Source organism: Typopeltis vanoorti, chromosome 10 (assembly GCF_054136105.1).
Source record: "Typopeltis vanoorti isolate ZY-2024b chromosome 10, IOZ_Tvanoo_1.0, whole genome shotgun sequence".
NCBI classification, from domain to species: Eukaryota; Metazoa; Arthropoda; class Arachnida; order Uropygi; family Thelyphonidae; genus Typopeltis; species Typopeltis vanoorti.
Window position 1 is genome coordinate 67,639,816 of NC_143558.1, and position 14,458 is coordinate 67,654,273.

General features: G+C 35.5%; 1 protein-coding gene across 3 annotated transcripts in view; it reads right to left on the minus strand.

Moving 5' to 3' along the window:
* Window positions 1-14,458, minus strand: part of LOC150102481 (L-asparaginase-like) — a 284,609-nt gene that overhangs the window by 19,249 nt on the left and 250,902 nt on the right. For 2 of the 3 annotated variants that reach the window (XM_090398649.1, XM_090398648.1), the window contains one exon: window positions 11,327-11,574. The exons of the other annotated variant lie outside the window; for it this stretch is intronic. In XM_090398649.1, the coding sequence (XP_090254775.1) occupies window positions 11,327-11,574 (248 nt within the window). The remainder of the gene's footprint in view (window positions 1-11,326; window positions 11,575-14,458) is intronic. 3 annotated transcript variants of the gene reach the window in all.

The window sequence follows — 14,458 nt, forward strand, 5'->3', positions numbered from 1 at the left end:
GCCAGTTGTTCAGCACCAAAGAAGACAGAGTCGGTTCCATCAGAGGAAAGGTCGTGGTACCGGTGTTTTGGGATGCTAAAGGAATTTTGTTTATTAATTATCTTGAAAAGGGTAAAACAATAACCAGGGAATAGTATTCCAATCTTTTAACCACACAAGATGAAAAAAATTCGCGAGAAAAGACCCGGTTTGCTGAATAAAAAAAAACATCTTTCATCAGGGCAATGCACCTGTCCACAAAGGTGTTTTGGCAATTGGGAAAATTAAGGAATCTGCCCTACGAATTGTTGGAACATCCACCCTATTCCCCAGATTTAGCTCACTCTGACTTCTATCTCTTCTCAAAACTAAAACTCTTCCTCGCTGGTCAGTGTTTTTCTTCGAATCAAGAGGTGATTGCAGCTGTAGAGGGGTATTTTGCAGATCTTACCGAGAACCACTACAGAGATGGGATAATGGCACTGGAGCATCGCTGGAATAAATGTATAAGTCTTAAGGGAGATTATGTTGAAAAATAAAAATAATTTCGAAATTATTAATTTGTTATTTCATCATTAAGTCTAGAACTTTTCAGACCACCCTCGTACAAGAAAATCATTACAAGGGAAGATATGCAAGAATTAAAACTTTTGGATATTATTAAGAGAGACCTCCAGGGAGTCAGGGACTCGTTGAGGGAGACCATACATTACCCATACCAGCTGTCATATCTGTTCTCATATTCATTCACACTACCTCCAATGGCAATTCATTCCAATCTAGGACATTCATTTTCAACTTTCAAGGATGGCCTCTCGTACTCTCCCCACTTTCTATAAAATGAAAAATTCCATCTACCGATATTATGTATGACACTTTCAGAAGTTTCTAAGTTTCAATCATATCACCTCTCTTTCCCCTGCTTACTGGTGGCTGCAGTCCACAAATTCCCAATCTGTCTTCATAATCTGTATTCCACAATCCCAAATTATATAGCCTTTGCACTCTTTCCACTGTATCAGAATCACAACAGAAACCAGACATGTGCACAATAGTCCAAGTGAAGTGTTATTATCTACACTTTGTAAAGCAGGCAAATTGGGAATCATCTTCAAGATGATTCCCAAGTCTGTCATAATTAACAGCTTTTCAATATAAACCATTTCTTGGCAGAACATTCCACATGTTTGGCAACTTCCCAGAACAAGGATGCATAATCACTTCCCAATTGGAAGCAGAGTGTCTATCTTGTTTATGGAAGCAGAGTGTCTATCTTGTTTATGGATATACCTTTCAATACTATTATCAGATCCAACACTCTTAAACTCTGTCCTCCTTATGTTGTTTCATGTAACTTACAAACTGTGCAACGGTATAAACTCCATTTCTATCTTGACATGTCCCCTTTTCTCCATCTAATCTATGTTTAATAATAATTGTTTGATCTGCATTCATTGTACTAATTTCCTGATACATGGCATCTACATCTCTTCCTGTGGACCCCCTGGTCTATAGCAGCATCCAACAGTATATTTTGTCCCTACTGGTCTCTATTTCACACCAGAACAGCCTAAAATTAATCATCTCCCCCACACCTAAAATCTTCTAACTTTTATTTAACTTTTTCTGGTTTTAATTCTTCAGCTATCAGCAGTACTCCACCTCCTGTTCTATTCTCCCTATCCTATCTGAAAATACAATACTTTTTTATATTCTATCCCTATAACTATATAATTTTCTGTCAACCAGGTTTCGTTGATTCCTATAATTTTTGGCCAAGTCGAGTTGACCAATGCCAAAATTCCTTTCCCTTATTCCTGATACTTCTTACATTCGTGTACATGCATTTCAACATCCCCTTGTATCCACACATAATTACCATGTGTAATGTCATTACTAACCCATTCAAATCAAAAACCTGTGAAATCGCATTCAGCATTTCATAATTATTTTTGTACACATGCTCATTCATCACAGGATTGGCCAGGTAAGTGCTTGTTTGCATCCTCCCTAATATCTCTAGTTTCCTGGTTTTGCACTTCCAAACTCTCACTAAACAACACTTTCCCCAAGCATCTAATTCCAAAACCATTTAAATGTAGTCTGTCAGATATATATAAGTCCTTTCGTCCATCAAATTCATTCCATAGATCAATAAACTGCACCCCCCCCCAGCAGAATTTTCTCATGGACTCATTAGCAATCACGTCGCTTCTCAACTCAAGACATACCAAGGCAACAGACTCAGAATTTTTACTTCATTTCTGCTTCTTGTATCAACTCTTTCATATCTTCTCTCATTGCACATTTCTCCCCTTTCAAATCATTTGTTCCTGCCATAACAATCACCTCTTTCACTTCTCCCATCTGCAAACAAAATACTACAATGCTAGCAACAATTTTGATATGAGCCAACCTTTAGTAAAGGAGAAATAGATATTGAAAATATAAAGTAAAAATATAGTGATTGGTTGAACCATAACAAAAGAATAGAAACATGGTAGATATAAAAAATAACCTAGGAATTAATTAAATACAGTAATGTCCTTTTTAAGCAAGATTCATGAATATTTAAACGTGTGTTGGATTACTTGTAAAATACCTAAAGAATGGTATACCTCAAAAATATACAATACACCTATAGAATATATAAAAAAATGTCCAAAGACTTGTAAAAATATGCCCTTTCTTAATATCAATTGGATACAGAAGTTTATGTTGAAATTACAGGGCTGCATGTAAGTTATATTATACAGCAAAATTTTAAATAAATAACTTGCTAGTGTTGCTGATAATATATTTATTTATTTGTTTTTATTACAGGAGCAAGAACAGATTGACTTTAAGAAAGATAGAAATCACACCACTTATACTAAAATAAATCGTAGAGAGGAATTCAATTTACAGATCTTCTCGTTCTTCACATACTTATTCTACAAATAGAAAAGTCATGTACAGTCAGGTCTCTTTTTATGCAGTAGATGCATTCCACAGAAAACTGCATATAAAAAATCGCACAAAAAAGACCTAACTTATGTTGGAAAATTAAGGATACATTCCATAATTTTCTAAAACTGCATAAAACTGAAGAAATTAATTAAAATAAACCTAAAATCGGATGAAAAAAGTTTATAAAAATTCAGGGAAATAAGAATGCCTAAGTTTGTTTTAAAGGTTTATTCATTTCATTTTATTGAAAAGTAACATTTTTTTTTTTTTTTTTTTACATTTTTTCATCAGAATTATCATCGCTATTAGACAATATTCGGCAACGTTTGCAAACTGGTACGAAATCACTGTCATCACCAGAAGAGATAGTCAGCGCATTAGATCTGTATGGTAAAGGCAATGGTTCTTCACAAACAGAATTAGCTTCACCCTCATTCTGTGCTGATTTTTTTTTCTTCTGACAATGAATCAGTGATTAAACTTTGCGATGATGATTTTACTAATTTTTATACAGCTCGCGATATCCAGACATACAGTTCTTCGACTCACGTTGGAATTTAAAGGCTCGTTCAGAATTTGTGTCATTAACAAGAAAATGATTTTCCAATTTATTGCACAGTTCAAGATCTCAAATTATATTTGCAGGGGGGGGGGACAGGTTTTCTTCCGGTCCATTCGCTATCGTTTTCTGGATCTTCGACGATATCTAAAGTTAATCGATATCCAATAAATATCATTGTCACTTAAGGCATTATCCACAAGCAATTCGTCTACATCATTCTGGCTAAATGTATCAAAACCTTCTCCACCAATTTCCTGTGCCAAAGTAATGATTTCAGCTTATAATGTAGATGTTTGAATGGTTACATTGTTTGCAACACATCCAGGCCAAGCTACTTTCCAGCAAGCATTTAAAGTTTGTGGTTTTATTTCAGTGATAGCAGATGCAACATGATTTAAGCAGTCCAAAATAGAAAATTTTTTCCAAACATCAGTTACTGTTAATGATTCATTTTCTAGTTTATCCAATATAAATTGAAAAGTGTGCTTAATGTAATATTTTTTAAAAGTAGCAATTATGCCTTCATCTAATGGCTGAATAATGCTTGTTGCATTGGGTGGAAAAAACACTACCTGCACATTTGGATGTTCTAAATGCGGATGACTTGGTGCATTGTCGACAATTAATAAAACTTTGATATCGAGAGTTTTTTGCTTCATATATGTTTCCACTTCTGGTACAAAGCAATTATTGAACCACTCAGTAAATACCGCAGTTGTTACCCAGACCTTTGTATTAGCCATCCAATGTACCGGCAGCTGTTTTAGATCTTTGCTTTTAGAGCATGTGGTCTTAGAGATTGATTTACTAGGAGAGGGTTTTTCGATCCCCTGATGCATTGCTATAAAGTAACAATGCTACTTGATCTTTGCTTGCTTTAAACTTACTTGGTTTTAAATCCGATCAAGTGTTTAATCAGCATTAAACACTTGATCGGAACAATATCCACCATCTTCAATAATTCTGGCTAACTTCTCTTGAAATTTTTTGGCTGCTTCTTCATCTGCTGCTGCAACCTCGTCTGTAATCTTCACGTTATGAAGTGCATTCCTTTTTAAAAACCCAGTTAGCCATCCTTTGCTAGCCCAAAATTCTTTATCAGCCTGGGAATGGAAGTAGATGGGTCCAATTGTTTCATCTGTTCATAAAGCCGAAGAGCTTTTTGCTTAATTAAATAACTACTTACAGGAATTCTTCGAGTTAATTCTTCAATCAAAATTACTAGTGCTCATTCCATTTTTCTAATAAAGCGTCTCTTGAGTACGATGATAATTTGGCACTTAGTTTTGTGACAGAAATGACAGATTTTCTTATTGTGAATTCATTCTTTTTAATTGCTCTTATAGTAGATTTGCCTAAATTAAAATGTTTACCAATCGCCGTGATCCCTCTCCTTTTGCTAAAAAAAAAAAAAAATGTCGGCCTGGTTGGCCGAGTGGTTAGCGCGTCCGCTCTCCAGCCAAGAGGCTGCGGGTTCAAATCCCACCATGGGCAATGATGTTTGTGATTGTCCTACAAACTTTGTGTGGAAAGGGAATCTGTGACCTTACCACTTATTCTAGCAGAAGACATCATTGCGAAAACCATGTGAGGTATGGCAGTGACCATATGACGTCTACAGATGTCAAATGTGAAAATTTTTGCAACACATAACTTCAAAACCGCATAAAAAGAGACCCAAGTGTATTTGCTTCTCTCCTGCGCTTTCTCACTTTTTTGTACATTTGTCCTAAAAAAAATAATAAAAAAACATATTTTTACGTATTTGCTTCTCCATTCTAAGAACTGTATTTTCTCATAATTTGTGTAAATATATATATAGTGATATATGAAAATTTCCTTTTTATGGTAACAGTACTACGCCAGCCCAACTTCAACACCATAGTTCCTTTCTCATGTTGTACACTAACTGGATCTCTTACCTGTGGCAACGGCCTAGAAAGGATTATCTATGGTGTTGAAAGTTTTTTCACTTAGTTATAGTATAAATTAAAGATGCCAAGAAATTATATTTTTGGTTTCATCCTTTATCCAAGTGTAAGCAAACAAAGTTTGCACGTGAGGTCACTTCATGACTGGACTACTTGTATATAGATGATACTAATGACTTCATATCAATTGTCTTAATATCCCATAATGCAACTTTCAAAAACTTTGAAAAAACTTTTAACATCTATCTCTAATCCAGAGTATTTTAGTAATAAGGTATGACACCTTCTGGCTACTTGTATATGGAAATATGATTTCTGCATTACTTCAACCAGAAGTGACACTAATATCTCCACATTAAGAGAGGCTTATATCTCTTTTTGTTTCTATGTTTCAATGTAATTTAAAAGCAATTTCTATTCTTCTATACATATATTGTAAAATAAACAATAGTCTGTTGCTTCCTATTTCTTTAAATGTATTTTTGTTTACTGTTCAATAAAAATAAAATAAATATGCATGTTGGGTACTTTACATCCCAGTGAACCAGTACATATTTAAAAGTCCGTTTATGTTTTTCTTGAGGAAAAATCCCTTCACCTCTGTATAACACCAGCCAACTCATTTTCATTTGAAAACACCCAGGTGGTGAGAGGCCATTCAGATATGTATTTTTATGCTCCTACTTTCCTTGTGTTTTTTTTTTATAAGCTATCCCCCCTCCCCCCCCACAACAATATGGAGTTATTAAGATACTACACAATAGGGCTAAACTTATCTGTTCAAATGACAATGTCCTAACCACAGAACTAAACCACATCCTCAACACTTTCTCAGCCAATGGCTACTCCCCCCCAAAAAATACTGAAACCAGTAAACCACAACCCCCTTCGCAACAAGAATTACTCTAAATCCATCACCATTCCCTACATCCGAGGCACCTCGGAAAAAATTACCAAAATCCTAAAAAAACATGACTTGACCTCATGTTATAGCCCATATAAAAATATGGTCTATAAAAATATATGAAGCTATTAACCTCTATATACAAGTACTAGTCATGAAAACAATGTAAACATTGTTTGCACACTTGGATAAAGGATTAAACCAAGAATATAATTTCTTGGCATCATTAATTTACTGTATAGTATAACCAAGTGAAAAAACTTTCAACAAAGAGTACACATCCTTCAAATGCTAAAAAAACAGTCTACATATAGCCCAAGATGGAAGAATATAGGCCTTTTTAGCAAGTAAATAACAGCACTCCATTGCAGTTTGGGTATGGAATCTGATAATGCACAGGAACAAGCTTCTTTTGAAGGGGAAAAAAAAAAAGAAAAAAAAAAAAGAAAAAAAAAGGAAATGACTTGAGAGAGAGAGAGAGAGAGAGTTAAAGCTAATTATGACATTGTATGCCAACAAGAAAATAAAAACAGAAAGGGAAAACTGAAACAATATGAAAAGTAAAGAAAAGTATATGACAAGATAATGTATTATCTCCTTTTCAGTATGTACATAATAACGCAACAAAGGTAGTAAAAATAACTAATGAAGGGAATAAATATGAGTGAAATATACTAACATACTTTACATTTTGTTTATTATATAGCTATTAATTGAAAATGAGGATTTTATATAATTGCAGGAAGTTTTTTTTTTTTTGCTTGGTTACAAAGCATAATAATATTATTATTATAAGACCCCATACATGGAGTCACACACTAGAAAATTTCTTTTGTCATATGCAACTCATGATACTGTGCCTTAAACACATTCAAATTATCTGCAGACACTGTGCTCTCTGGCAATGCATTCCAATCGTTCACAACTTTCCATGCAAAAAATTCGCTTCTCATTACCTTGCTCACACCCTCCTTATACAGCTTCCAGGGATGACCCCAATTTCCCACTATTTTATGAAAAACCTCTTCAATGTTAATCCTATAACAACCTGTTACCAACTTGTACGTCTCTATCATATCATCCTTTTCCCTCCTATCTACTAGACTACAAACTGCATCATCTCAACCTTTCTTCATATTCAACATTCCAGAGATCAGAAACTATTTTGGTCAATTGCCTCTGGAGTCTCTCCATCTTTTCATCCTTTCGAAAACCAGGTGACCAAATCTGTGCACAGTAGTCCATAAGTGACCTAATCAGAGTCTTATACTGGAACCAGAATCTCCTTACTTCTCCAAGTCTGTCCTCCTCATTATTGCCAGAATTCATTGTGTTATCTTCACAATTTTGGCAATACGTCCTCTAAATTTTAGATCCTTATCCACTATCACCAGAAGATCAATTTCCTATAATATATTAATATAAAATTATACTCGATTTTACAATTATAATTATTTATAATTAATAATTTATAATTATATATAATTACAGTATAATTATATTCTTATTTTATTTCTTTACCCAAGCATAAGAACGTTGGATAGTGCTTGGCATGATGTTTAGGGCCTCTCTTGATAAGTTTGAGGAATCCATGGAGTAGCCCATAACAATGATAAGTTAGATATTATTTTACTACTTGCATATATAAAAAATATCACTTCTGTTGCACTAATTTTACCATTGTATCTTCTTGAGTGTAGCTCCAGATGACCTCATGATACTTTTACATTATGAGATATTAAGCAACCAATGTGAAGTCAACAGCCCCTATATACAAGTGGACTATTTGTGAACCAAACTTGCAATTTTGAAAGGATTAAAAAATATATATAAATTTCTTCTCAAATATAATTAAGCAGCAGAGCCACAACCTTCAGGGATGAGTGCTTTTATTAGACCAAGATCAATATTGCTGGCCTGATTGCCTGAGTGGTTAGCATATCCACTCTCCAGCCAAGAGGCTGCGGGTTTGAATCCTGCCATGGGCACAAATGTTTGTGATTGTCTGAAAATACTAGTGGTGGTGGTAGATAACATTGGTGTAGATGATGATGGTAGTTACAGTTTGTTGTAGTTGGTGGATTGAGTGGTGGAGATGGAGAGTTGTAGAGTAGGTGCTCTCCCCAATGAGTCTTTGGACTCCTAGGAAGTGTCACATAATAATAATAATAAAACAAATAGGATGGAATAATAACAAATATAAGTCAGAAAAATATTACATGAATAAGGACTTAATATAAATGTAACAAAAATGAAAATAATTATCACAGGATCAAAGAAACAAAAAGAGATTAAATAAAGATTAGAGGTAAAAGAATGGAAGATGTAAAATTGTTCATGTCCCAAAAAAACTATTCTGGAAGATGGAAAATGAATATGAAGAATTGCTAGGAAAAAAGAAATATTAAAGAAAAATAGGTCATGGTCTTTACTTATTTTGTTTGTAATAAAAGATTTGAAGACATTTCCATGGATGATATTCTTATACAGTTATGACAACTGGACTATTATATCAGAAGACTGAAAGAAGAAATGAATAAAGAACATTTCCATGGAGAGTATTCTCACACAAATAGTCCAGGTTGTGATACCTGAAATATTATATCAAAACAAATTTTTTTTAAATGAATTCTATCATGAAAGGTGTAGCCCACCTTTAGTACTGTAGATGGACTAAGAGTTGAATAACCTAGGAACTTTGTTCCAAGAACAAACAAGAAAATTTTTCTAGCCATTTCAGACTTCTGTGAAGCAACTGAATAGTCTCACATCAGGGCAATGAAATTCATCTATCACCTACCGATATTCACCAACATCCATATGCGCAGTGAGAGTCAAATCTGCCTACTGGTTGAAGAAAAACAACATTGACATCTCTACTTGGCCAACCAAGTCATCAAATGGACTGTCAACATTAGTAGGAAAGATACCAAGAAGAAGAGTATAACCAAATGTATTTTATTTGGTTATTTTCAATATCATCTTCTTTCAATTTGAAGAATTGAAAGAAGATGATATTGATAGATTTGAATTGAGAATGACAGTAAATGATACAAGTTAAGAGAATATGAAATGAAAAACAAACAAAAAAAGAGTCTTAGAAAGACTATTTTCAACCCAGTAAGCAGAGAAAAAAGTGCATGCATGCAACATTCCAATCCTCTCCTCCCCTGCAAAGGCACATTTTATATAATTCTTCAACTCATCTGTCCCTTAGGATGAGTAGAGTCCACTGATTAGAGATCACAGCAAATTAATACAGCCAACATACCATTCCTCTGCTGCATCCCCTAAGGGCAAGTATTTTATGCCTGTAGATCAGTATGATCACAAGACCAGTTTGCCTGTTTTGAGGGACAAAAAACAAAAACAAAAACAAAGTTTCTCAGAGAAAAACTATATGAGACCGGCTAACTCACCATTTGATTGAAAAGAGCTGATAAATAAGATGAAAAGCCAAACGGCTATTTTTTTCTGGCGAGGTTGATCAGTTAAGGGGATAAAAGTCCCTTATTGTTTTTCAGCCAGTAAGCGAAACTAAGATCGAAAAACTACGATCTGAACGTTTCATGCCGACGAACTGTCAGCATATCCAAGCGTAAGTGACCACTTGGTAGTGCCACACCACGGCAACTCGTTGCAAAGGTGGAGCAAGCTCCCTCACTGTTCTTGATATTTTCTCATAATGTAAAAACACACAGCTCTTAGGAGATGTAGTACTGTTTTACATTATGAGGAGAGGTCACTACCCAGACCGGTTTCAACCTTTTTTGAGGTCTCATCAGTGAGTAGCTAGACCTAGAATATCAGAGTTTAAGTGAAAAGAACTTACATACTTTTGCTATACGATAGCCAGAAAGGTGTGTCACTATATTATATATTATAACATGTGGCACTACCAAGTGGTCACTTACGCTTGGATACGCTGACAGTTCGTCGGCATGAAACGTTCAGATTGTAGTTTTTCGATCTTAGTTTCGCTTACTCGCAGAAAAACAATAGGGGACTTTTATCCCCTTAACTGATCAACCTCGCCAGAAAAAAATAGCCGTTTGGCTTTTCATCTTAGTTATACTAAGTTATAATATATAATATAGTGACACACCTTTCTGGCAATCATATAGCCAAAGTATGTAAGTTCTTTTCACTTAAACTCTGATATTCTAGGTCTAGCTACTCACTGATGAGACCTCAAAAAAGGTTGAAACCAGTCTGGGTAGTGACCTCTCCTCATAATGTAAAACAGTACTACATCTCCTAAGAGCTGTATGTTTTTACATTATGAGAAAATATCAAGAACAGTGAGGGATCTTGCTCCACCTTTGCAACGAGTTGCCGTGGTGTGGCACTACCAAGTGGTCACTTACGCTTGGATATGCTGACAGTTCGTCGGCATGAAACGTTCAGATCGTAGTTTTTCGATCTTGGTTTCGCTTACTGGCTGAAAAACAATAAGGGACTTTTATCCCCTTAACAGAGCTGATAAATGTTGCTCACAGATGGTATTCAACCTCAGGTCTTTCCAAAGACTTGTCTATGCCAATTGAGCTACAGAAGCTCCTTTATGAAACTTCTAAGCTGCAATTAAAAGATTTTACTTTTCATTGTAAGATATTTCCTCAGGCCTGTACCTCACATCTTCAAGATAACTAATATGACACCTTTCACAATTCAATGAAAGTGTTATCAACCTAAGAACCAATAAGAGAAAAATGTAATGACAAAGAATTTCTTCATAGATAGAGAAGTCACTGCTTTCATGCAAGAAGACACCCATAAACACATGGTGTACAGAAGGAAGCACATAACAATGAAAACAACTGATATATGTTAGTTTCCAGTAATCAACAATCTTCTACAGTAGCAGGAAGTCAGAACTTACCTAATGGCATAAACAGAAAGTTCTCACCATCAAAAGCTGTTCTCTATATCAGAGGAAAAAAAAAAAAACCAGCAATTACTAATATATAAAATAAATCTAAGAAAATATTTTAATCAGACCTGCAAAGCATTTCAGCAACAGATGTAGGTGGAAGATTCAGGTATGATCCAGCTTTAACCAAAAGCTGAATAACACTGTGATGGTCATTTTCAATAGCATTCATTAAAGGAGTTCTATGATCCCTGTCTCTCATATGAACACTAGCACCATGCTTTAAAAGATATTCAACTATCTTTACATTTCCTGCAGAAGCTGCTATGTGAAGAGGAGTACGATAGTCATAATCACAGGCTGATAGATAAGCTCCCTGAAATTCAAAGAACAAAAACAAACAAAAAAACTATTTTGCATTGAAATTTAAAATATTTCTTACAAGTGCTTTCAAAACAAGTAATTTATTCACTAAAACATAGTTATGTTATTATATATTATAATGCATTATCACTCCTAGCTGTATTCTAATACCAAATAACTGACTATATAAAAACAACTGTTAAAATCATTCCATTCATTGCATAAATACCATTTCATGGAAACACCCTCAAAGCTGTATAATACGTAGAATTCCACATGTGTATTCCCTAGTTGCTAGACCAATATCATGCTAATACTTCATTTCTTCCAGTGATTAGCAGGTCCCTTGTAAGAGAACTGGAAGAAGCAATTATTCTCCAACACAGATCAATTAAACAAAGCACTAAGTTGTAATCTTGTGTAAAAGATCATGTGTGGTATTGGAATACACACACATGCAGTACATGCATCTCTCCAGATTGTCCCATCTGGCCTACATAGCAAATACAACAAGACCAATAAATTTTATATACTCCTGGTTTTTTAATGGGAGGATGTGGAAGGTTTGGTGGATGTAAGAACCTAGAAATCTTATACATTGGGCAAGAAGCCACTTTAATATTGTAATTGCAAAGCATTGCTGCAACTTTGTAACATCCTTGATGTAAGGTAATGTAATTGCATTTTTGAAATCATGCTTATTAGAAACTGTCGGTGTTTTTGTTAATCATCTTCAGTTCGTACCCACTGAGAGAGAGTGCATGCATAAGGCAATGAAGGTCTTCATTCCTTTTTTCTGATGTACTGGAGATGAAGACTCTGTTACATAATACTTTTATCATGCCTATCTTTTGTAAGGGATGGTGGTGTGATGCAGCATGTAAGAATCTTCCAGTTGTGGTTGGTTTTTTGTATACTCGAAAAAAAACAACTTTTTTCTTCCTCAGATACTTTGAAAAGGCTGTGTCAAAGAAGGGTAATTTTCTGTTATCCTCCAAGTCCTAAAGTGAATTTTTTTTAGATGCTAGTTTCTAATTTTTCTGTTGTTCCTGAACAAATAACGAAAGCATCAACATAATGCAACCAACTTTTTGAGTTTTTTTTAAATGATATTTTTCAATATCATGCTTTTTGAAGTTTTCTCTAAAGAGATTTGCTAGGATTGCTGATGGGGGGGGGGATGTACTTGACAAATCCTTCCATTTGTTACAAAGGAGTACCTCCCTTGTAACTAACAGAAATACCTGTTACGAGTATCTCCTCAAGGGTATGATTATTTAATGGTGGCATAGGGCACCATATTGCATTGTCATCTTAGGATTCTGTGGCATTTTGGGTTTGAGAAGCCTTGAAAGGGCTGCTCTGCCATCAGGGGTGGAAGAGCAACCTTTGCACCCCTGATGGCAATACTACTGTTGGTCTGAAACTGCTTATCTCACAGTTGCCCTCCATATTTGCTATCCACCACCTGTGGACCTAGTTGTGGAGCTGACTGCACCAAAAGTCAGTGATATTGTGAATGAGGCACACAGAAGGTATAGGATTCATCTTAGAAGAGAATTTTACATAGGCACATGGCATGTTTGGGGAACTACAGATGGGTACTCTTGAGATTGTCTGTAAAGAGATCGATAGGTATAAAATTAACATCCTGGGAATTGCAGAGATGAGATGGAATGGAAAAGGTCACTTCAAAAGACAGGATGGTAAGCTAGTTGTTTACTCAGGAGGTGACTCAAAGCATCATGGGGTAGTTGTGATATTGAAGACAGCTCAGTCAAGAAGCCTTCTTTACAGTGGAGACCGTCAATGAGATGGATGGATGGTGTGTGCGTGCGTGCAGAGTCACTGATCTTCAGAGAGTTGAAGCCTCCAGAAAAGCATACAATAGGATTACATGGAAAGGCCTGGTGTGGCACATCACGGAGCATCAGAGTGACCATACGGCATCTGTGGATGCTCAGTGAACATATGGATGGAGAATATTTACTAGTAGGAATTCAAAATTATAAATGTTATAACTCCGTTAATGATAGAATACTTTCTATTAGACTTAAGGCTCAGCCTACCAATGTATCAATCATGGTAGTTTATGCATCCCACATGGATAGGCCTGATGAAGAGAGTGAGGAATTCTGAGGAAGTGTGGTACAGACCAAGGCGAGACATACTTTACATCTTAGGGGACTTAAATGCAAAAGTGGAGAAGAGATGAGAGTTAGGCTGGAGTGTGGCATGTTTGGTCTGGGTGAACCCATGGTGAAAGATTGTTGGAATTTGTCCATGCTAACAGATTAGTTATTACCAATACCTGCTTTCAGAAACACCCACGACAGACCTATACTTAGATATGTAATACTGATAAGTCAAGGCACTAGAATGATTACATCCTGGCTCTCCAGCAGTGGAAGACACATTCTCTGATGTGCATACTTGTCCTGGAGCAGATTGTGGTACAGACCATCAGATGGTAATATGGTACATTACCATCAGTAAGTAGGCAAAGTAAGACTAAGACTCCAAAAACTTCCAGGTCAGGCACATCCCACTAGACTGGATGTTAGAGTAATTCCTAGTGGAGTCGCAGAAGAAACATCAACCAGGCTGGGATAATTTTTTGGAGACTCACCAAATATTCTTTGGGAAGGAGTCAAGATGATAATACAGGATACAGTCAAGAAGTATCTTGGCCCAATAAGAAGACCAAGAGACCCATGGATATCAGATTCAACATGGGAACCAATCAAAAGTAGGTGGTTGGAAAAACAAAGAAACACAGGGACTAAAGAATATAAGAGATTACATAGAGAAGTCAGAAGATCCATCAAGCAGGACAAGGAAAAATTTTATACTAATAATTGTGAAGAGATAGAGTTCCAGATGAGGAGACACAATTA